This window comes from Anopheles arabiensis, chromosome 2 (assembly GCF_016920715.1).
Source record: "Anopheles arabiensis isolate DONGOLA chromosome 2, AaraD3, whole genome shotgun sequence".
Lineage (NCBI taxonomy): Eukaryota > Metazoa > Arthropoda > Insecta > Diptera > Culicidae > Anopheles > Anopheles arabiensis.
In genome coordinates, this window is record NC_053517.1 from 40,333,926 (window position 1) to 40,358,262 (window position 24,337).

Below are 24,337 nucleotides of genomic sequence, written 5' to 3' on the forward strand. Positions count from 1 at the left end.
CGCTGCGGGTGACAGCTTGAAACCATAAGCGTCAGAATCAAACAATTTTGATTTGCATAGCATTGACAGATAAAATCGGTTGCGTCGATCCGACGGAATAAAAAAAAAATTGATTCCGTCGCAAGGTGTATGGAGGAGTATTAAGGAGATGAAGTGCTTCAGAACAAATTGACATTTCACGACTTGACATAACAACCCAAATAGCCAGAATTGCTTAAGCAGCTCATTTTGGCACGCTAAAGATCGCTGCTCTAATTCGCCTTTTGCAGTAGATAAACAGCATCAAAGTTCCAGGTGGTCCTTCTAAATAGCGCCTAAGTAGCTTCCTTAAGCTCCGGTGCCGGGGATTATTTTTCTTTGTGTTTTATTTTCAAGCAAGCGTCATCGATGAAATAAACAACAGGATTTGATTTGTTTGTGTACATGTGTATATTTTTAAATCCTTAATATTCATAAATTACACGAAACGTATCACAATTTACTGTACAATTACAATCACTTCCTTCAAAATCCCTACTTCAAACAACTAATCTAACTTGTACAGCAGCAATGAGATGATTGGCGGCGTCTGTCTTTGACACTTTGACAAGACCCACCTTGTACCGATGTCATGCATTAAAAAGCTATGCAGTTCCATCAAGTTCGGTACACGTTCTTAATAAGCCTTAAAGTTCCATCATGAACCCTACACATAGTGCTAATCACTCGCAAAGTACCAAAGAGTACCATGTGCCTGTTAAAAAGCTCCATAGTTCCGCAAAGTACCGTCTATCTCTTAATCAGCCACAAAGTACGACATCGGAACGATTTTTCGTTAAACAGCCCCAAATCAGCTATAAAGTACGAGCTGGCTATTTGGGAATACTCGGAGCTCCGGTATTAAACTAGGAGAGGGCTCGAAGGGGGTATGGAAAATTGTACGCTATTTGACATAACAATTCTCAATGATGGCACCCGGCAAACGCGCTAAAAATTTACCTTCTAAATAAATACACCTTGGTTCCGTCGAACGACGGAATCGTACGTTTGACTTTATTTGTCAAATCCCATATAAATTTTGTCCGATAAAATCGTATCGGATCAGCGTTCCCACTACCCTAAACCATTGACCGGGTTCAAATAATCATAATATTAATTGAAATAGCAAATAGTAAATAGTGGTAAAAGTCGAGACCTATAACGTTGATAATGTGGCTCAATGAAATTGAGTTAAGTGACTTTTATTTTTATTTCAATCTGAATCAATTATACATCAACAGAAAACAGTTAATGTAGCTAAAACTGCCATTTCAAAGCGTAGGCTGTCCCGGCAGGCAATTGACAGCAAAACTGACGGCGCCGGAGGAGGAGAAACGGGCGCCCAACCGTGCATGGCTCAGGCGCCCAACGGAAGACATGATTGGGCGTGGGGGGGTACGGATGAAACGGACCTCCCGTTCTTTCGTGTATTGTTTACATTCGTTTATCCGTGTATTTCTTTCATTCGGGTTGTTTATCAACACAGTGTATTTCAAATTTACCGTTACTTTATTGAAAAATAAAATATTCTAAAAATACACTATTTTTCATACAAACCTTATTCAGCGCACGAAAACGGTTATCACGGAGTTCCAGCATTCACCTGTAATTAAATTAAAACATAAAACATAAAATAAGTAAAGAAAGTTATTTGCATTTCGTACAAATAAAGCGTTGAGAATGCAATACATTACCATTATCAACATGTTTGTTCTATTCAACATGTTCAAACAACATGTTGTAGCCGCCTAAAACAAACATGCCTCCAGTTGAAATGATAGTATGACGACGAACGTGCAGGAGTTGCGTCGTCATCGAGGGCTAAGCCAGCTTCATCGTTTTGGCAGCATTCCGTTAACCAGATGTGATTATCCTTCGTTATGAAGTGTAACTAACCGACCGTACATGATATGGCATTGATGAGAACGGCTTATCTGAAACTAAAGAAAAAGAATAATATCAGTCAAGTGCATTTCATGCTGATCGTTCGCGATCGTTTCTTGTATGTACAAAGGAATAAAGGCGACATTTGTTAGAGCCAACTGTAATTCTCACAGCACAGCTGAAATAGACAATATAAGAGAAAAATATTGTTAGTGGAGCGTAATCCATGTAAACCATTAATTTTAATTATATCGTCAATTTGTCTTTCTCTTACATTTTACACTGTCGCTAATTTCGGTAGCTTAGGTAAGTCAACAGTACGACGATGATCTGGATACCGCCAATTACCGGCTCGTAGATTCGTGAACGCATCACTGAAGATTTTGTACCTCCATAACAGTCCGTCTCAGACGACGAAAATATTAGCAGTTGCGATCTGATACACGACGCCTAAACGCGATGAGAAAAAACACATCAAAAACGTTTTAGATGAAAAATATAATGTCAGTGTAGCTTAATAAACATTAAAATGAAATATTTATTTTGCTTTTTCGCACGGCATATTAGCTGAAATGAAAAATAAACATTGTTAACCAGTTTATCAAAATTTCTTTCTATTACTTTAGATACTGTCAGACTTACTTCAACTTTGCTTCAATCTAGCACGGTGGCCGGTGACCCACGGGGTTTTCCGCTGTTTCCAGTTTGTGGTAGTCCGGTGGTTTTTATAGAGCAGTGACTCCCACATTCTCCAGACGGTGCCGGAGGATGAGGAATAGGAACGCGTGCTCTAATTTTGTCTTAATCGGAGGCATTAATCGAAGCAGGACAGGTGCAGTATGATCCGACTACAGCGCGATGGCGAGTAACCCGGAAACACCAAGAATGGGGACATAAAATGCGGGTGTGTGATAAGTAGCTTCGTCATTCAGATGTACCAGTCCGTGTTGTTGGACAACTTCCGACGACAAGTGCAGTGCCATCGATGGTTTCGGTTGCCATTCCTCGTACCATCCGTCGTCCCCGATTGCCGGTGCGTGTTGTTGGACAACTTCCGACAACAAGTGCAGTGCCTTCGGTGGTTTCAGGCCGGTCAGCGCGAGTCAACAAAGAATGCCAGTCCGTGTTGTTGAACAGCTGAAGGTAACGGATGAAGTGTCAGCGCTGGTCTCGAATGCCGGTGATGGTAATCATCATCGGTCAACATTACCTGGTGTTCCTGCACCATTCCGTCCGTTAGGCCAGCAACATGGACAGCAACCGTCAACTAGTACTGCTGCGCCATCAGTGGTACCGGTTGCTGATGCTCTACCGCAGGAATCAGGCATGAAGATCGGTAGACAACAGGCATTGGCGGGATCTGCAGTACCATCGATTGCATCGCTTGTCGAAGTTCATACTCCGAAGAATCAGCGTGGTATGATGACCGCTGTTGTAAGACAACAATTACCCACCAGTGCTTCTGCATCGGTGATAGCGGCTGCTGGAGGATCTGTTTGTATTGTGAGTCGTACAAGCCAAAATGATCAGCGTTAATGTTAAAAAACCATCAACGAGTACTGCTATGTCTGAGCAATCTTTTACCTGTGTTCCTAGCCACATCTGTCCGCCAGGCAAGATAGTTGACGGTGGTAACCAAGTGCCATCGACAAGCGCCGGTACATCGTACATAACGACTGAACGAGCAAAAGGTCCTGTTGTAATAAATTTGCCTGAAAATATAACCAGGAAAAGTGATCAGAAACCGTTTACGAGTTCTGCTACGTTTTCGGTGTACGAACCTGTGCTGCCTTCGTCGCCAATAATGATGATCACCGACGATGAACACCAGGCTGCAGCAGGAGCAAATCAAGCAGTCCATTCAATTACTTCTACATAGTATTCTGGAAGCTGCTGCCTTCGTTGTCGGATGCTGTTAATGAAAATAGATGCACGCAGCGCACAGATAGTGGTGATTTTAAATGAGCAGTCCACAATACTGAATCCTATGAAGGGTATAAGAAGAAATGCGGAGAGTTTAGCACTTTAAAAAATCGGAAATGAACAACAGTTTGATACATTTTTAGCAAAAATAGCTGGAGATGATTTTGCATTTTGCAGTTATACTTAAATAATAGATGCAGATATCAGCAGCCAGGATGCCAACAACAGGATGCATAAGGTTTTAAACGTGATGTTTGATAGGAATTTTCTTGCACGGTGTAGCTGGGGAGGATCGTCAGGACAAAAATAGCTTTTAGTAACTATCCAAATACAGTGCTTATTTAAGTCTATCGCCACAAACCACGTGGGAATAGACGTAGATATGATAAAGAATATTTAAAAAGAAAACTGACACATGCACCGGCAAGAGTAAACATGCAGGGAAATGTTAAAACAAGCTGCCATAGAAGGAAGAAATAAACATATATTTATTTGGTTAAATTGCTCTACCTATTTATAGTTGCTGTTTATACATATTGCATACATTACATATTATTTATTGATAAACACATTGCTTTTCCATTTTTATTAATCGCAATGTAATATTGATACTATATTTATCAATCACCTTTGATCTATTCTTTTCTAATTTTACAAATTAAATGAAAACTTGTACCTTTTATTGTACCTATCACACAGCTCATAGTAAGTAATACACATTTGCTTTGGTAGCTTTCAACGGCAATCCTTGTTTAAGATAAAAAATGTAAAATGGCTGTTGGTATCATTTTGCAAATCACTAACAGCCATCGCGTTTTTGCTCCTATCATTTATTGTTCTTTATTGCCCACTGTGAACCGTTTGACCGAGGAGGAACAACGCTAACGATATTCCGGAAAATAAATAATGCTGTTGCATCTTAATAGATATAAACAAAGTGCGTTAACAGCAATAACACGATTACACGACGACAATACGACCATAGCAAACTCTGGTGTCACTCGTCGCAGTCAAGCAACAGCAACTAAACCCGAGAAAGGCCGGGAGAAGCTGTTCCGTTGGAGCAATTTACTTAAAAGAACAACAAACAACATACGTCGATGGAGCGCTAATGCTCAAATGAAAAAATAAACGATTTAGTGAATAGTTAGATAAACACATGCATTCATAAGCTATATATAAATGTTACCATCGATTGTTTGCAACGATGTTCACAGTGTGCTGTAACTCTCTTCAATTCCCAAACTTGATATAATTTCCACCTGGAACGAAATGCTCATCCGGTTGTTGCTCTGACCGCGCAGTTCCCATAAGGCCCGCGCCGACGATCCAAGGTTGTTGTAAACAAAAATAAGGATAAGAAATCTAAAAGTAAAAATAATTAAAGTTTCCTTATCATCATGCCCACTTCTTTGATGGCTTTCCAATATCCTTCGCATGAAATCCGCTGGGTGCATACGAGGTGAATTGGATTTGTGTGTCTTCGGACAGCTTGGAACACTCCTGAAGAACACTGATAACATCGATTATTCATAATGTTTGACGGAAAATTTTATTCGATTAGTTATTTAATTTCAGCGTAATGAAAAATTACAAATACAACCACTTTAATTAACATACCTTCCTGCGGAGGCGAAATAGCTGCACGTAACTAACCTCCAATCTTTTTCTCCTGGTAAACGATAAGGACACCAAAAATATGGAAAATTAGATGGGTACAACCGAACATTAGACGGATACGTATAAATATTTCTAATTTATAACACTTTAGCACACATTTTTGCTTCACACTAAGCACAACAAACTAACATATGAAGCTTCAATATTTCAACGCTTCAATATTCGCCAACAGCACACAAGAGAACAGCACCATTGTTCATTACTTTTAAGTTCACATTACAAACTTTAACACTGAAAATATGCAACTAAAATACATTTTATCACAAAGACGCTTCTGCATCAAACTCTTTCACTTTGTAAACATAACCTCGATCCATCTTCGCTGCCTAAAATTATACACACACATCCACACACTGTACGTCCCCGGCAGGCAATTGACGTTTCATACTAGGGCGAGGGGCGTTGAAACGCATGGAAGAGCATGAAGAAACACGGACGAGCGGTGCTGAACTGCAACTGTGTGCGTGCAACAGCACCAAACGGCATGTGACGACCCGGCAGGCAATTGACAGCTAAACTGAGGGCGCCGGAGGAGGAGAAACGGGCGCCCAACCGTGCATGGTTCAGGCGCCCAACGGAAGACATGATTGGGCGTGGGGGGGTACGGATGAAACGGACCTCCCGTTCTTTCGTGTATTGTTTACATTCGTTTATCCGTGTATTTCTTTCATTCGGGTTGTATATCAACACAGCTAATTTTCAAATTGACCGTTATTTTATTGATAATTAAATATTCTAAAAATACACTATTTTTCATACAAACCTAATTCAGCGCAAGAAAACGGCTATCACGGAGATTTCCAGCATTCATCTGTAATTAAATTAAAAAATAAAATATAGAATAAGTAAAGAAAGTTATTTGCGTTTCATATAAATAAAGCGTAGAGAATGCAATACATTACCAATAATTGTGAGAAGCCAAAACAACATGTTTGTTTCATTGAACATGTTCAAACAATTTGTTGTAGCCGCCTAAACAAACATGCCTTCAGTTAAAATGATAGTATGACGACGAACGTACAGGAGTTGCGTCGTCATCGAGGACTAAGCCAGCTTCATCGTTTTGGCAGCATTCCGTCACCTAGATGTGATTGTCCTTCGTGATGAAGTGTAACTAGCCGACCGTACATGGTACGGCTATGATGAGAACGGCTTATCTGAAACTAAAGAAAGAAGAATAATATCAGTCAAGTGCATTTCATGCTGATCGTTCGTGATCGTTTCTTGTATGTACAAAGGAATAAGGGGGACATTTTTACAGATTTTTTTTCATTTGCACGCTTCCTACCCGCACCAGTGTAACCGGTGCTAGCGGACGAGCTAACACCCAATGCTATGCCATAGATTTGGGCGCGGTTGTTGCGTACCTGTGGGCCGGCATGTTTTTACAATCTCGGAACGTCACCTCTGTGGCCCAAACATCTGTGCTAGCATTTTCAGAGCGCAATTATCGCCTTGCAATCCTAACGCGTCTACCACGACCATTCGTAATTCTTACAGCACAGCTGAAATAGACAATATAAGAGAAAAATATTGTTAGTGGAGCGCAATCCATGTAAACCATTAATTTTAATTATATCGTCAATTTGTCTTTCTCTTACATTTTACACTGTCGCTAATTTCGGTAGCTTAGGTAAGCTAACAGTACGATGATAATCTGGATACCGCCAATTACCGGCTCGTAGAAGCGTGAACGCATTCATCATCACTGAAGATTTGGTACCTCCATAACAGTCCGCCTCAGACGACGAAATTATTAGCAGTTGCAATCTGATACACGACGCCTAAACGCGATGAGAAAAAAAAAACACAGCAAAAACGTTTTAGATTAAAAATATAATGTCAGTTTAGCTTAATAAAACATTAAAATGAAATATTTTTTTTTGCTATTTCGCACGGCAGATTAGCTGAAATGAAAAATAAAACAATGTTAATTTATCAAACTGTCTTTCTATTACTTTAGATACTGTCAGACTTACTTCAACTTTGCTTCAATTTAGCATGGTGGCCGGTGACCCACGGGGTTTTCCGCTGTTTCCAGTTTGTGGTAGTCCGGTGGTTTTTATAGAGCAGTGACTCCCACATTCTCCAGACAGCGCCGGAGGATGAGGAATAGGAACGCGTGCTCTAATTTTGTCTTTGGGGAGGCATTAATCGAGGCAGGACAGGTGCAGTATGATCCGACTACAGCGCGATGGCGAGTAACCCGGAAACACCAAGAATGGGGACATAAAACGCGGGTATGTGATAAGTAGCTTCGTCAGTCAGATGTACCAGTCCGTGTTGTTGGACAACTTCCGACGACAAGTGCAGTGCCATCGGTGGTTCCGGTTGCCATTCCTCGTGCTATCCGTCCCCCAGATTGCCGGTCCGTGTTGTTGGACAACTTCCGACAACAAGTGCAGTGCCTTCGGTGGTTTCAGTGGCTGGTCAGCGCGAGTCAACAAAGAATGCCAGTCCGTGTTGATGAACAGCTGAAGGTAACGGATGAAGTGTCAGCGCTGGTCTCGAATGCCGGTGATGATAATCATCATCGGTCCACATTACCTGATGTTCTTGCACCATTCCGTCCGTTAGGCCAGCAACATGGACAGCAACCGTCAACTAGTACTGCTGCGCCATCAGTGGTACCGGTTGCTGATGCTCTACCGCAGGAATCAGGCATGAAGATCGGTAGACAACAGGCATTGGCGGGTTCTGCAGTACCATCGATTGCATCGCTTGTCGAAGTTCATGCTCCGAAGAATCAGCGTGATATGATGTCCGCTTTTGTAAGACAACAATTACCCACCAGTGCTTCTGCATCGGTGATAGCGGCTCCTAGAGGATCTGTTTGTATTGTGAGCCGTACACCAGCCAAAATGATCAGCGTTAATGTTCAAAAACCATCAACGAGTACTGCTATATCTGAGGAATTTTTTACCTGTGTTCCTAGCCAGATCCGTCCGCCAGGCAAGATAGTTGATGGTGGTAATTAAGTGCCATCGACAAGCGCATAACGTACATAACGACTGAACGAGCAACTGGTCCTGTTGTGATAAATTTGCCTAAAAATATAACCAGGAAAAGTGATCAGAAACCGTCAACGAGTTCTGCTACATGTCCGGTGTACGAACCTGTGCTGCCTTCGTCACTAATAATGATGATCACCGACGATGAACACCAGACTGCAGCAGGAGCAAATCAAGCAGTCTTTTCAATTACTTCTACAGAGCATTCTGGAAGCTGCTGCCTTCGTTGTCGGATGCTGTTAATGAAAATAGATGCACGCAGCGCACAGATAATGGTGATTTTAAATGAGCAGTCCACAATACTGAATCCTATGAAGGGTATAAGAAGAAATGCGCAGAGTTTAGCAATAGAAACAATCGAAAATTAACAAAAGTTTGATGCATTTGAAGCAAAAATAGCTGGAGATGATTTTGCATTTGGCAGTTATACTTAAATAATAGATGCAGATATCAGCAGCCAGGATGCCAACAACAGGATGCATGAGGCTTTAGACGTGTTGTTTGATGGGACTTTTCTTGCACGGTGTACCTGGGAAGGATCGTCAGGACAAAAATAGCTTTTAGTAACTATCCAAATACAGTGCAGTCTATCGCCACAAACCACGTGGGAATAGACGTAGATATAGAATATGATAAAGAATATTTAAAAAGAAAACTGACACATGCACCGGCAAGAGTAAACATGCAGGGAAATGTTAAAACAAGCTGCCATAGAAGGAATAAATAAAAATAAATTTATTTAGTTAAATTGCTCTACCTATTTATAGTTGCTGTATATATATTACATATTATTTATTGATAAACACATTGCTTTTCCATTTTTATTAATTGTAATGTCCTATTGATACTATATTACACCTTTCATCTATTCTTTTCTAAATAGAATGATGAATGACAAATGAAATGAAAAATTGTAGCTTTGGTAGTTTTCAGGGGTTAAGATAGGACTTGTTTAAGATAAAAAATGTAAAATGGCTGTTGGTTTCATTTCGCAAATCACTAACAGCCATCGCGTTTTTGCTCCTATCATTTATTGTACTTTATTGCCAACCGTTGGACGATTGACACAGGTGCTAATTTCAAACGTATTCCGTCTTATTAGGAGGAACAACGCTAACCATATTCCGGAAAATAAATAATGCTGTTGCATCTTAATAGATATAAACAAAGCGCGTTAACAGCAATAACACGATTACACGACCACAATACGACCATAGCAAGCTCTGGTGTCAATCGTCGCGGTCAAGCAACAGCAACTAAACCCGAGAAAGGCCGGGATAAGCTGTTCCGTTAGAGCAATTTTCTAAAAAGAACAACAAAAAACATATGTCGATGGAGCGCTAACGCTTAAATTAATAAATAAACGAATTAATGAATAATTAGATAAACACATGCATTCATAAGCTATATATATAAATGTTACCATCGATTGTTTACAACGATGTTCACAGTGTGCTGTAACTCTCTTCAATTCCCAAACTTGAGACAATTTCCGCCTGCAACAAAATGCTCATCCGGTTGTTGCTCTAACCGCGCAGTTCCCATAAGGCCCGCGCCGACGATCCAAGGTTGGTGTAAACAAAAATAAGGATAAGAAATCTGAAAGTAAAAGAATCAAAGTGTCCTTTCCATCATGCCCACTTCTTTGATGGCTTTCCAATATCCTTTGCATGAAATCCGCTGGGTGCATACGAGGTGAATCGGATTTGTGTGCTTGGATTGTGGATTGCGGATTTGTGTGTCTTCGGACAGCTTGGAACACTTCTGAAGAACACTGATAACATCGATTATTCATAATGTTAAACGGCAAATTTTATCCGATTAGTTATTTAATTGCAGCGTAATAAAAAATTACAAATACAACAAGTTTAATTAACATACCTTCCTGCGGAGGCAAATAGCTGCACGTATCTAACCTCCATCTATCGTTTTCTCCTGGTAAACGATAAGGACACCGAAAATATGGAAAATTAGATAGGTACAACCAAACATTAGACGGATACGTATACATTTTTCTAATTTATAACACTTTAGCACACATTTTTGCTTCACACTAAGCACAACAAACTAACATAGGAAGCTGCAATATTTTAACGCTTCAATATTCGCCAACAGCACACAAGTGAATAGCACCATTGGTCATTACTTTTAAGTTCACATTACAAACTTTAACACTGAAATTATGCAAATAAAATACATGTTTATCACAAAGACGCTTCCGCATCAAACTCTTTCACTTTGTAAACATAACCTCGATCCATCTTCGCTGCCTAAAATTACACACACACATCCACACACTGTCCGTCGTCACATGCCGTTTGGTGCTGTTGCACGCACACAGTTGCAGTTCATCAGCGCTCGTCCGTGTTTCTTCCTGCTCTTCCATGCGTTTCAACACCCCTCGCCCTAGTATGAAACGTCAATTGCCTGCCGGGTTGTCAAACATTCGCCTGCTTCCGTGTACCCACTGTCAAACTGCTCTGCCGTGGTGTAGACGTACCCTACATTTCGCCCCATGCAAACAGGAAGGTTTCTTTCTGAAGTGTGGCAGCGTGGCTTTCTTTCGAAGATTGACCGTGATTAGGTAAGCATCTGGGGCGGTGCGCTTCTGTCGTGAGTGGTGTTTCTTGTGCTGGCCAGTGGGGAAAGCTGCAGGGGGCTGAGCAGTGTAGTGAAAAACCGTCAGCGGGCCAATACCATCAGCACAATACCTCGCAGCCATGTGGGGTCAGGTGTGTCGCCGGTCGCTAATGACTGTTGTTCGCTCATTTTGCAGTACATCATCAGCGGCCAGTTTCGGTAGTCGCTTGCGAATCCCGGAAGTCATCGCAGTACCTACAACCCGACGTCAGTCCTACTGCGACCGTTCTCGGACTCTTCTTCCTTCGGCAGTGTTAGCCAGTACCAGTCGATTTTATTCGACTCCCATCAGCAAGGAAGGTTTCGAGGACGATTTAGACATGTAAGTAAATTCCCTCGTGTAAAGCAAGCAAGCGGTGTAGCCAGAGCCCCAGGTGCTGCTGCTGCCACCCCAGATGTGGTGCGGTTTGCACGTGGTTATGGCGTGGTTGTAAAAAAGGGGGTTGAAAATTGCACCTTTTTAAGAGTTAGCTGGGTCATTCATGCTTGTGGCAAGTGAAACGATCCGCAGCGTATTTTTGAGCGGCCGAAAGTTGCCGTGCGGTGTTGGAAAAAAAGCAGCATTCGTAGGTTGATTTTATTTGGCCTTGGTTCGCCATGTTGCAAGAATCAAGATGGCTGCCGTTAGTCACACACATATCTGCTTTGTCGATGACGGGATTACTTCCACGAGGCGTCATTCGAGCCGTGCTCTCGGGTGGCATGGAAAGCACGTGAGAGTGAAAGAGAGAGAGATTGAGCGAGGGTTACGGGGCAGTGTTGCCTGATGGAACGTTTTTCGCTCGCTCGCACACATTACGCGCTCGCATGTGTTTTGCTGGTGTGCGTATGTGCGAAGCGATGGCTGTGGTGTAGTACGGGTTTTGCGTGTGTGCGTGTGTTTGAATTTAGCGTGAGATGAAGGGAAGAAAATTCGACTGGGGGTAAAAATTGTACATGAATAGTGTGGTGTGTGTGAGAGTGCATGCGTGCGAACGCCTATAAGCGCCATTGCGCCTTGAACGGCGTTGGTTGGTTGTGTGTTGGCTTGTAGAATTCATACTGTGGCACGGGAAGGGCGCACACACAAGAGCGTGGTGAAATAGAGAAAGTAGTTAGCCAAGAGTGCGCCCATTTTCGAGCGGCCCGAAGTAAAATCACTCAAAAACCTTTGAAGTTAAAAAAAACAAAACCTATTTTCCCATCAACCGTCCAGAGTCGGTTATGATACGTTTTTTGGTGCTTGTTCTCGTAAATCTGTCCACATATCAGCATCAACCAACACACAGACAGCGATGCCACGCTCAAAACGCAGGCTTCATTCGAGGTCCGGGTCCAGGGCGTCTGTCGGCGGCCGGTACGAGGAGAAGCGTATGAAGCATACAGAATCCGGGGACTGCTATAAGAGTGCGCGGATATCAAACACAAGCTCGTCCCGTAGAAAACGGAAGCGCTCGGAAGAGTCTCACCACCAGCGCAGTGTCGGGTCCACCGGTGGCGGCCACAGGAAGAACAGATATCGGGAAGAGAAACCGTCGCGGCGCCACGAACAGCAGCAGCCACAGCCACATCGGACGTCCCGGAAAGACCGCGAGCGGGAGCGAGAGCGCGAGCGGGAACGCGATCGAGAGCGGGAACGAGAGCGCGAGCGGGAACGCGACCGGGAAAGGGAGCGAGAGCGAGAGCGCGATCGGGAGCGCGAGCAGCGAGAGCACCGGCCGGAAGTGACGAAACGGCACAGCCCCATCAAGAACGACTCCCACGGGCATTTGATATACCAACCTGGTGATGTAGTACATAATAGATACAAACTGTTATCTACCCTAGGTGAAGGTACGTTCGGGCGCGTCGTGAAGGCGAAGGACGTGGAGAAGGAGCACACGATCGCGCTGAAGATCATACGCAATGTGGACAAGTATCGCAAGACGGCCAAGCTGGAGATCAATGTGCTGGAGGAGATCATTGCCAAAGATCCGGCCGGCCGGCACCTGTGCATCCTGATGCTGGACTGGTTCGACTACCACGGGCACATCTGCATCGCGTTCGAGATGCTCGGCCAGAGCGTGTACGACTTCATGAAAGACAATAAGTACCAGCCATTCCCGATGGAGCAGGTCCGGCACATGTCCTACCAGCTGTGCTTTGCGGTCAACTTTCTGCACAGCATCAAGCTCACGCACACGGACCTGAAGCCGGAGAACATACTGTTCGTAAACTCCGAGTACAACACGGTCGTCAGCAGGACGACGCGGAAGAACCGCGAGCTGCGCCACGTCAACTGTAGCGACATTCGGTTGATCGATTTCGGCAACGCCATCTTCGATCACGAGTACCACAGCACGATCGTCTCGACGCGGCACTACCGGGCGCCGGAGGTGATACTCGAGCTGGGCTGGGCGCAGCCGTGCGACGTGTGGTCGATCGGTTGCATCATCTACGAACTGTACCTGGGCATAACGCTGTTCCAAACGCACGACAACCGGGAACACCTCGCCATGATGGAGCGCATACTCGGCCCGATACCGTACCACATGGCGAAGAAAACGCCGACCCGATACTTCCCGCACGGCAAGCTCGACTGGGACGAGAAAACGTCCGAGGCGCGGTACGTGCTGCAGAACTGCAAGCCGCTGATGCGCAGCGCCATGTCCGATGCGCCAGAGCACATGCAGATGTTTGATCTGATCGCGAAGATGCTCGAGTACGATCCGAAGGATCGCATCACGCTGCTGGAGGCGCTCGACCATCCGTTCTTCGCGAAGCTACCCCGCACCAGCGACTGCATCGATATGGCAGCGATAAAAGTATGTCCTCTTCTTCTTCTGTGCCGCCGAGCAGTTCGCGCGAGTTCTCGCACAGTCTGTCGCGATGAAATGAGCATGCGCTGCTACTGTTGCCGCCGCTGCTGCTGCTGCTGCTGTTGCTAGCGGTGGAAGATATGATAATATTAGAAATTCTGATTCGCACACGCATGTACACTGACCTAACTATCATGACCATTAGGTGTAAATCGACTCTCCTAGCTTGCAACCACCAACCCATAAAAGCTATTAATTAAAAAAAACACACATACGATCTTTAATCGAAACCGAAGAGAGTGAGATATTGAGAGAGATATTGAGAGATAGAGAGAGAGAGAGAAACTGAACTGAACCATCAGTTGAAAGTAACAGTAACCGAGCGAGATTTTGCAAGAGGAAAATATCACATGATTTGTATCTTTTTATATCGTTTTATCCTTCAAGGGCTCCGAGATTCGAGCGAGAAGACTACAAGAAGGAACCGTACCACGGTGTGAAGCGCACCGGGACCGAGTTCAAGCGCGGAACTGGAACGACCGGTTCGCGCCCCGGTGGTGGTGGTTACGGTGGAGGTGGTGGTGGTGGCGGCGCCGGCGGCTATGGAGGCGGCGGTAGTCGCTTCGGTGGTGGCGGTGCAGGAGGCGGCGGCGGCGGGTACCGCAATAAGTGGGCGGATGCCGGCGGGATGACCAAGATCGATTGGAGCAAGATGACGCTGGCCCCGTTCAAGAAAGATTTCTACCACGAGAACTCGATCGTGCGCAATCGCTCGCAGAAGGAGGTGGATCGCTACCTGGCCAAGCACGATATCACGCTGATCGGCAAGTGCCCGAAACCGATCACCGAGTTCGACGAGATCGAAATACCCGACTACGTCAAGCGGGAGATCGACCGGCAGGGGTACAAGAGCCCGACGCCGATCCAGGCGCAGGGCTGGCCGATCGCGCTCAGCGGCCTGAACATGGTCGGCGTCGCCAAGACCGGTTCGGGCAAAACGCTCGCCTACATGCTGCCCGCGATCGTGCACATCAATCACCAGAAGCCGGACCCGTCCGTGCGCGGACCGCTGGTGCTCGTGCTGGCCCCGACCCGCGAGCTGGCGCAGCAGATCCAGCAGGTCGCGACCGAGTTCGGCTCGTCGTCGTACATTCGCAACACCTGCCTGTTCGGTGGCTCGAGCAAGGGACCGCAGGCGTCGGACCTGCGCCGCGGCGTCGAGATCGTGATCGCCACGCCCGGTCGGCTGATCGATTTCCTCGAGTCCGGCACCACGACCCTGCAGCGGGTAACGTACCTGGTGCTGGACGAGGCCGATCGCATGCTGGACATGGGCTTCGAGCCGCAGATCCGCAAGATCCTCGATCACGTCCGGCCGGATCGTCAGATTCTTATGTGGTCCGCCACCTGGCCCAAGGAGGTGCAGCGTCTGGCGCGTGACTTCCTCGGCGACTACGTGCAGATCAACGTCGGTTCGCTGGAGCTGTCGGCGAATCACAACATTACGCAGCACGTGCGCGTTATTGCCGAGAAGGACAAAAACCCAGAGTAAGTGTACTCAGCCAGCTGGTGCTAATGGCCCGTCTCGTCTCGAATTATCACCGGGCACAATGTTGTTTCACAGTGGGTCCAATGCTAACGTATTTTTATTTGTTTTCTCCTCCCCCTTCCTCTCTCTGTTCATCGTGTACCCCTTTACATCCTTCGTGGCGTAGGCTGGGCAAACTGCTGGAGGAACTGTACCATGAAGGCAATCCGGGCAAAATTCTTATCTTCACCACCACCAAACGCCAGTGCGATCGGATAAGTATGCAAATCAAGCGCTACGGTTATGATTCGGTATCGATGCACGGCGACAAATCGCAACAGGAGCGCGAACGCGCCCTGGGCCGCTTCCGCAATTCCAGCTCCTGCATCCTGGTAGCAACAGATGTGGCCGCCCGTGGTTTGGGTAAGTGTTTTGGTTACGTTTTTCTCTTGCCTACAAATTGTATACCATCAACTGTATCTAAAATGAACGGCACCCGTATATAAACGACGTCACTTGCGAATGAGTATGAATGGGAAAACAGTATGAACGCGAACCAGCGTGTGGAAGGTTATTCGTATGCATGGCAACAGCGAATGAGCTTTTGTGGCTGATGAAATCAATGATGATGATGTCAACCAATCATTATTAACACACACCAAGCAATGTTTGTAGTGTGAGCCTTTCCTCACGGTGTGCTTGCGCACGGGCATGCTTTGCAACGATAAGCGTGCTTGCGCACACACAGCAGATGTTTTGTTCTTTCAATCTTTCCCCATTTCCACGTACGAAAAAAAAACGCTAGTTGAGTATAGAAAAAAGCATTGTAGCGCGAGAACACGTGTTCTTTGTCGGTTCTAGTTTTCATCCTTAACGTGTAGCGGCAAAATATGTACCTTTAATGTTTCCTTATCATCGAGCGAAGAGATCATCAAAAGCTACCATCTTCCCTTGTGTAAATCGCCTTTCTTACGGGCAAATGATGAGAGTTGTTGTGCGCGCGCGTGTGTCTCTTAAGCTCTCCCTTTTTATTTCCCTGTGTGTCCCCCCTACACCAAAATGCGTCTCGGCGAACAGCAAAACAAAGCTCCCTTTACTCAACTTTTCCGCTTTCTTCTTCTTCTTCCCGATCTCGTGTCGTACTTTCTTTTACAGAGGCCGAACCATCTTGCTGCTGTGGTGGGGATAGTGAGCAAAAGTACATCTCAGCCCGCTGTTTTACATATGTTTCGCCCGTACAATGAACACACACGTGTGCACCAACATCAAACACTTCCTCCGACTACACTCGGCGCAAACATAAAATCGCGCGTCTCGATCGCCTCTCCCAAACCCAATTGGTATTGGCGTCGTGTGCGCGCGCACGCGCTCGTTTACGCTGGTGGTGGTGGTGGGTGCGCATTCATGAAAAAAAATGTACTGGACGGGAAAAGTGTATGTTACTACACGGTGCCAAAACCTTTCACACAAAAAATGGCCCTAAAATATGAAAAAAAGGGAGTGAGAGAGACAGAGATGCAACATGGTCACGATACCAATATCCTCGCCAGGGGCAAAGGTGTTACCGATTTGAAACGGCCTCTTCACACGTGGTGGTGTTGTGCTGTAGTGTGCTACCTTCCAATTGCGCAATTGAGTGGCCCATTCCCTCTCCGTGATGGGATTTGGGGTGGCACGCGCTAAAACGAGAGACTAGCTCACTGCAGCAGTTCGCCCGACGAACGTACCACCACATTGAGTATATACTGCGTTAAAACACATGACTACTACTACTATCAGTGCTTTCGTACGCACACACACACACTCGTATCATCATCAGGATTAAAGTCACAGGAGAAAATGCGGTGCACAAAACGAATCTGCCTCAATATTCGACATCATATAGACCCTTGAGAAAAAGGAGGTCGAATATGCGATCGACGGTTGTGAAATATCCCTTCCCTCGAGCCATCGGGATCCGATATTAACGACAGCAAGTACTAGGTCATACTATGATAATTGTGCCTAAAATGAGTAAATCTTTATTATCGATCGATCGATACGAAGAGGCGATCCATTTTCGAGAAAAGTAATAACATAACGATATGATCCTATCAAAAATAAGGGACCTTACCTTTGCACAAATTCAACTGAACCATTCTCGAAGAGCAGATAATAAAAGTAATAATATCTCGTAAACCAAAAAGAATCAACTGACACCGCACAAACCCTGAAAGCGCGTCGACAGCTCCAATACGCGGACACTCGGCTTTGTTAAATGTGATGCGCGTGTGTTCCGGAATTGCGTACGGAAGAATATGCGGTCTCGGGATACTGCGTGATATGGTGGTTTGATCAATCCTCAACTTTCTGATGGAAACACACAGACACTCACTTCACAAATAACGCACAAGACAACCAGAAGCGCGCTCGGAGCACGGCTCGGTCCAGGATAAAACACACAACCATCCCATTGCTCAGTCAGCGCGCAAGCACGAAGACAGCAAAATGAGAAAACCGTGTTGTTGACCGGGGGCAGCATCAGCAGCAGCAGCACAGATAGCACATCGCCGCAAGCGCCGCTACGCCGACGTCCATATCAATCCCCTCTGTGGCGGTGGTGGTGGTCCGAACAGCATCGACCGTTTTGGACGTGTAGCACAAGGCACAAACTCGGGGGACGGAAGGCGGCGGCTATGCTCTGCAATCTGGTTGTTGAACGCGCGCAGTACCATGAATCGCAGCTGTAATAGTAGTAGTAGTAGTAGTAGTGGCGGTATTCAAGAAAGACACACGACAATCATCTTCTCCTTTGCCACCAACCGCGCACTCGACGCGAGATCGACACACACTCGTCGTCGCTGCGTGGTACCAAACTTGAGCGTTCCTCAAACGCGTCCCCGCGAGTTTCGGATGGGATACGTGGGTCCCGTTTTCGCCCCTTACTAAACGGGGACGACGATGATGATGGTAGTAGAGGGGGTGTGCGCGTTGTGCATCTTCAGAACGCGCGGAAAGATACGTTCGTTTTACCGTTGCGCGCGCTCGATTGTGAGCGAGTGAGAGGGGATTGTGGAAAGAGCACTAACGTATGTGTGAGAACAAAAAGGAGTAACGCTGTGTTTACTCCACTGGAAAGGCTCTGATGAACATATAATTAGTGACGGTTTGTATTTTGTGCTGTTCATACTTATGTTGAAGTTCTTTTACTATTATATTATTAGAGTTTATCGACTAATCACACTACATACACATCATACGCATATTAGAAAATGATCAGGGAAAGGTTAGAACGTCTGGGAAACTCTGTTCACTTCTCTAACATGGTTGATTAAGTACACTATCTGGTCAGTTATGTTAGAAGATCTAATCGTGTTGCCAAACGCCAAGTCATGTAAAAGAGACAAAAGGGTAGCTTTTGTGTGCAATGTTTTGTATTAGCAGGGTAAAGTTCATTTGAATGCAACGCATTTTTCTATAATCCTTTTCCCCCTTCAATAGATTCGCTACTCATTTTAATCCGTAAGCTTGTTCGATTGTATTTCACATATCATCGCTTTTCTTTGTTTTTTTTTTTTACTTTCCCATCCTTTTGTTGAAACTCCCCACCAAACCCCCCGTTGAGCAATGCTAATGAACATTTTAATTCTTCATCCTTTCTACCGAGTATAGAGTCGCTGGCACGAATGTCAACAAATTCCGTGTTCTGCCAGTGCTATTAAATTTCACTCGAAAATTATCCACCATCTTCGGCACAAACAAAACTCAACGAACGTCTCTCGCAGTGTCGTTGCAGCGTATATTTTGTTCGCGGAAGATACACTCACATTTTGTGGAAGCAACTGTCAAGTCGTATAGAAATACGTTTTAAAATGTTCCTTACAAAACAAGCATTACAGGGGTTTTTTGGGGTTCTCGTAGTTGTGGGACACTTCCTAGACTCTTTCCCATTGGAAGTGAACTTCATACGGTGGAAATTGAACTCTATGGCACCCTTTTTGGACAGGCTCGTTGGAAATTCCTATTGGATTTGTCCAACAAGAGTGCTAGAGAGTCCAATTCCCATTGCAAAAAGTTCATTTCAAGTAAGAAAGAGTTTAAAGTATCCCACAGCCATCAGAACTCCTGGAAAACTGTATTAAAGCTCTCCTTTCCCCCCCTACACACACATCCATCAAACGGTGGGATCAGTTTAATCCTTTTTTATTTGCTTTTTCATTGATTGGCTTTCCTTTTCATCGCCAAAATCCATCAAACACACATCATTCACGAGTAGGAAATAGTGAAATTTTGAGTAGGTCGCTTGCATATATTTACTTCAATTTTTTTAAAGAAAAAAACATAAACAAGTAAAAACTACCAAAACAAACACAAACCTCGCAAGACCAGCAGGAATCTAACGCTGTATTTCTTTCTCCTTATTTCTGTACGCTTCTTTCCCTCTCTCTCGTGCGTCACTGCATCCCTGCAGACGTGGACGGTATCAAGGTGGTCATCAACTATGACTATCCGCAGCAGACGGAAGATTACGTGCACCGTATCGGACGTACCGGGCGCTCGAACGCAACCGGCGTGGCGTACACCTTCTTCACGATGGCCGAGCGCAAGCAGGCGCGTGAGCTGGTCAACATCCTGCAGGAAGCCAAGCAGGATATACCGTCCGAGCTGTTGCGCTGGAGCCAGACGGCCAGCGGCAGCGGCGGTAGCACCCGGCGCTACGGAACCTTCCGCGGCGGCTACGGCGGTGGTTACGGTGGCGGATATGGCGGTGGTGGCGGCGGCGGCTACGGCGGCGGTTATGGTGGCGCGAAGCGACCGTACGAAAGCAGTAGCAGCAGCTACTCGAATGGCGGCGGCGGCGGCTATGGTGGCGCCAGCAGTAGTTACGATTCGCGATCCACCAAACACACCCGGTTCGACGATTAAGTGAAGTGTGCGGAGACACGACGCGAGTGGTGTGTGGGTGTGTGGATGTGTGGGACACTCTCTCACACTCACCAACACACACACGTACACACACACTTCGTTGGATTTTGTTTTTAACGTACAAGAAAAGAAACGTGCGCGCGTGGATCTGTAAATGCATTCATTTGCAATTAATTCCTTACGAATAGAAACTTAAGTTCAGTTTAGGACCACCTTTTTATGTTGCGCCCTATAACACACCACCCCCTCCCCCCGCCACCGCTCGTTTGTTTCTTCGTGTTCCAGTTCTCTTTAGTTATTTTTATGATTATTGATATAATAACGCGCTTATTTTCGTTTTGAAAATCCCACTCCCGCGCGCCGCCTGTTATTATCCGATAGGGTTACTTTCTTTTAAATCCACATATTACACAGCATTAATGAATTGGCGTTTTTCAGGCGAGCGCCCAAATACCCACCCACAACACCCACACTTACACATTTCATTTGACTTTAGTAAATCGGGTGATGATGATAGTGGTCACAGAATTATGTAAAAGCTAGGACACCATCACCCAACCAACAACTCCTATATTACCTTTACCCCCCTCACGAGCATTACTTTCGATACACAGTATATGCAGTTAGTAGTGTGTGCGTGTGTGTAGTATGTGCGATAGAAAGAGAGAAGGGGGTACACTTCTTCTGTCCACAGCACACACGCGTCGCGTAGAATGAATCGAATTTCCAATATCTCTCCATCGGTCTCGGTGTATTGTGTGTACTAATCACCACCAACAAATTCAGGTGTGTGTGTGCGTAATTAAACGACAAACAAAAGAAAACACAGCAAGAATAAGAAAGAGCACACTATATTTAGAAGAAAAAAAACAACAAAAGAAACTATTATTACTTTCTCTCAGGCAAGCAAAGGTAAAGTAGACCATCATAATGCAGCTCAGTATAAAGTCGTAATGTATGTGTGTGTGCATGTATTTCTTAATATTATCAAACATTTTCTAAAGCGGGAAGTAAGAAAGAGAGAGAGAGAGATTAGCAGAAGCGCTACTAGCCAACAGAAGCATATGCGGAGGTTTTTGTTTTGTACTTCTTTTTTTTTTCTTATATTACTCTGTGATAAATGACTAAAGCGTGTGTGCGTTTTGCCCACTACACCACACACACCTGTATAACAACAGAAAATCATTACAACACGCGCGCAGCACTTACAAATTCCGCGCAATGATGATGATGCCGCGCGCGCTTGCAACCGACCGTGGATGTGTCCCACCGAAAGCGTCCCCATCCATTGGCTTTTTTAAATTAAGTGAGTGTGGCTTTTTGTCCCTTACGCGGGGGCAAGAACACAACGTCGTCTTTAAAAAGCGCACTATCCGCCGGCGCGGGGTGGGACACGTCATCGGAGTGTTGCGGTAAGATTATACCAGCTCCATCAAGAACATCTGAACGCGCGCACGGCTGCTTTTGCAAAGTCCACGTTTACCCTGGAACTCTCGTTTCGCGTTGGCTTTGGTAGGAAAGAAGGAGGTTGTATTAGGGAAGGGCTGAAGGAACAAAGGGAGGATTATGAGCGTTGATTCTCTCCAAAGTAATAGCTCCCCCTCCTCCGACGGCCGCCCCAAGTGTAGCCTAAAATGGAGAAGGGAGGGTTTTTACCACCATGTTGGTAAACTTTTCTTTTACCATTGTGTCCACCACCTCCAGGAGCAGCAGCAGCGAGAAGAAAAGTGAGGGAAACGCGAACATTTCTTTTTGATTTGTATGAACCCGCATCATTTGATCTACTACTTAGAGAGAGAGAGAGATAGAGAGCCGGAGGGATACCCCGCCACCCCGGGAACAACAAAACCATGTCCAATCGACAAAAGAAAGATACAAAAAAATAAAGATATTTTAATTTTAAAACATTAAACAAACCGAGATGTGTGTTCTCTATTTTCGGGCTGTGTAAGCTTTATTTTATGTTCTACTCAAAATGGGTAAGGCTTATGGGTTCGGTGGGTGACGACCATCCATCGCGAGAGCCCCACCGCAGATATAAATATTGAGAAATAATAAATAAACTTTCTAATGGGTTCGGAAGAAAGCCGGAAACGAAACATATCACTCACACCACCGTGGTCCTTTCGTTTTCCCATTCCCGTTCCGTTCGCTTTGATAAATATACCACCACACAACAGGGGCATTAAATGCCGAGCGTTTTGCAGAGATTGTAGTATTTTTTGCTAATTTTAGGATTATCCAAACACTTGTAGAGATCGTTGATCTTCAGACAGTCCGTCTTGCTGAGTGCCTGCCGCTGGCCGAGCTTAATGCCGGGCATCTTCGTTTCGATCGTCGTTTTGCCCTTGCCGATGCTGAAGTAGTTCTTGCCGTAGTGCATGATGCTGTTGTAGTCGTACTCGAAGCTGTAGGTGGTGTTTTTGAGCGACTGCTTTTCGAAGTTCGATTTAAACGCTGCAAAGCAAATGGAAATTATATTATTATTCAGTGAAATTGCATTAAATTTGATCGTCTCTTCTTGCTTTTCTGCTGAACCCCTCCCCCTTACCTGGTATGATGTTGTCCCAGATAATCTTGACAAACCGATCCCGGTCGGCACGTGACTGCTCGTGGAATATGCCGAGCGCGTGCATCAGCTCGTGTATGGCGCGCCCCTCGTTGCCGAGACAGTTCGGGCTGCGATCGTCCGGCGGCTGCAGGGACACGATCTGCGTACCGCCAATCTTGCCGACGTAGCTCCAGCACCCCTTCGGATACTTGATCGGCCAGATCAGCAGAAAGTCCTTGTCCTTCCCGTTCCACGGCACGAAGTTGACGCACGTCATGAAGTTGAGCGTACGGATCGCCTGCAGGATCGTGACCTGATCGTCCACGTCGTACAGTGGGCTGATCGCGTACGGTACCGTCCCGTTCGGCCACACCCGCTCCGGAAACACGTCCCAGTTCAGGCCCACGCGCCAGTACCGGTACATGCGGTTGTCCATCGCCATATCGCCCTGGAACAGGCCGGGCGTCACTTCCGGATCCTGCTCGGTGCTCTCGAGAAAGGCGGACTGCTGCACCAGATCGATCCCGTCCGGTACGGGCGGGTTTAGCACGTCCGGGATTTTGGGCAAAATGACGGCCCCGCTCACACTGGCCCAGCGAACACCGGTGCCGACGACCGCCACGGCACACACGACGGTACACCACCAGCACCAGTTGCGGGACATTTCAAAGCGTAACGTTACAGGCGCGGCGCAATAGAAGTGGTTCTACACACACACACACCCGTTTTCCTATAATGCAGCACCGGGATTTGAGGCGCCACCGTCCGTTTGTGACACTGGGGCAATCCGCAATCCCAAAAAGAAAGGGAAACTGTTTTCAACGGTGGTAAGTCCACAGATGCCTGGAGTCAATCACCGACTGGCCCTGATCTTGCTCGCACTGGGGACAAGAAATTTCTCCAGCCACCAACACACACACACACACACAGCAAATTGACATTCCGGGAGGCACACGAACGCGCGCGCTCGTCGTTGTTCGCGCAGTGAAAGTGAAACTTGTTTTGCGCTGGCCGCCGGCGAGAGAGAGAGACAGAATGGGTTTTGCGATCGGTAGTGACCGGTGCTGGAACCCCTACACCCGAACGCACGGAGGGAAGGGGATTGATATCTGATGAGAGGGGATGTTGATGATGCTAGTACGTCGTTTGGTTTTTTTGTTGCTTTATTCCGTTCAAAGCTTGCCCTCAAACGAGCCCCACAACCGAACGATGGCGCGGTAATTTATGGAACTGGTCTTAGGCTCCGCGAGCTCGTGTTTCTGCTTGCGCGGTCAGCTTGCGCGCACTGTCATCGAGCAATTTCTTATAGCTTCTATTGCACTTTCTACGCAAATGGGGTTGGGTGTATGCTTTTGTTTGCAAGTCTGGAAACGACGCCCAACATACATTGAGGCAGGGTCTTGTGTAGGGTCCATTTAGG

At 45.9% G+C, this 24,337-nt stretch overlaps 3 protein-coding genes and 1 long non-coding RNA gene across 13 annotated transcripts; 2 read left to right on the plus strand and 2 right to left on the minus strand.

Moving 5' to 3' along the window:
• Positions 1-1,508: 1,508 nt before the first annotated feature.
• On the minus strand, positions 1,509-10,841 carry LOC120895620. Of its 9 annotated transcripts, none has more exons than XR_005738355.1 (12): positions 10,526-10,841; positions 10,398-10,451; positions 9,940-10,115; positions 8,947-9,045; positions 8,622-8,825; positions 8,429-8,552; positions 8,053-8,334; positions 7,485-7,979; positions 7,107-7,412; positions 6,873-7,010; positions 6,408-6,668; positions 6,202-6,316 (listed from the first exon to the last, which is right to left on the minus strand). It is a non-coding gene; the product is annotated as an uncharacterized LOC120895620 (long non-coding RNA). The 9 variants fall into 9 exon arrangements; XR_005738359.1 differs by having other exon boundaries at positions 7,107-7,289; positions 7,403-7,412; positions 8,622-9,045; XR_005738356.1 differs by having other exon boundaries at positions 8,622-9,045; positions 10,589-10,841.
• Positions 10,842-10,912: 71 nt separating this feature from the next.
• Positions 10,913-21,525, plus strand: LOC120895615 (ATP-dependent RNA helicase DBP2-A-like). 2 transcript variants are annotated; one of them, XR_005738353.1, is made up of 6 exons: positions 10,913-11,100; positions 11,293-11,478; positions 14,381-15,481; positions 15,649-15,884; positions 16,617-18,606; positions 19,912-20,025. XR_005738353.1 is itself a non-coding variant. In XM_040299117.1 (5 exons), the coding sequence occupies exons 1-5, from the start codon at positions 10,928-10,930 to the stop codon at positions 20,364-20,366; spliced, it is 2,151 nt and encodes a 716-aa protein (XP_040155051.1). In that variant the 5' UTR covers positions 10,913-10,927; the 3' UTR covers positions 20,367-21,525. The 2 variants fall into 2 exon arrangements, 1 of the variants encoding a protein (XP_040155051.1); XM_040299117.1 differs by lacking the exon at positions 16,617-18,606 and having other exon boundaries at positions 19,912-21,525.
• On the plus strand, positions 11,364-14,223 carry LOC120895616 (dual specificity protein kinase CLK2-like). The gene is given in 3 exon segments (XM_040299118.1): positions 11,364-11,478; positions 12,408-13,898; positions 13,901-14,223. Coding segments are annotated over 2 exon segments (1,575 nt in total). The 5' UTR covers positions 11,364-11,478; positions 12,408-12,430; the 3' UTR covers positions 14,008-14,223.
• On the minus strand, positions 21,513-24,233 carry LOC120895619 (astacin). The gene is made up of 2 exons (XM_040299120.1): positions 22,918-24,233; positions 21,513-22,823 (listed from the first exon to the last, which is right to left on the minus strand). Exons 1-2 carry the CDS (start codon positions 23,579-23,581, stop codon positions 22,552-22,554), a joined length of 936 nt encoding a protein of 311 aa, XP_040155054.1. The 5' UTR covers positions 23,582-24,233; the 3' UTR covers positions 21,513-22,551.
• Positions 24,234-24,337: the final 104 nt, after the last annotated feature.

Excerpts from the sequence above, each read along its gene's own strand:
- LOC120895615 (XM_040299117.1), top strand. The coding sequence starts at position 10,928 with ATGAAACGTCAATTGCCTGCCGGGTTGTCAAACATTCGCCTGCTTCCG. Across the intron at positions 11,101-11,292 it reads CGAAGATTGACCGTGATTAG|TACATCATCAGCGGCCAGTT; the intron begins GTAAGCATCTGG and ends CTCATTTTGCAG. Across the intron at positions 11,479-14,380 it reads TTCGAGGACGATTTAGACAT|GGCTCCGAGATTCGAGCGAG; the intron begins GTAAGTAAATTC and ends TTATCCTTCAAG.
- LOC120895619 (XM_040299120.1), bottom strand. The coding sequence starts at position 23,581 with ATGTCCCGCAACTGGTGCTGGTGGTGTACCGTCGTGTGTGCCGTGGCG. Across the intron at positions 22,824-22,917 it reads CTGGGACAACATCATACCAG|CGTTTAAATCGAACTTCGAA; the intron begins GTAAGGGGGAGG and ends TTTGCTTTGCAG.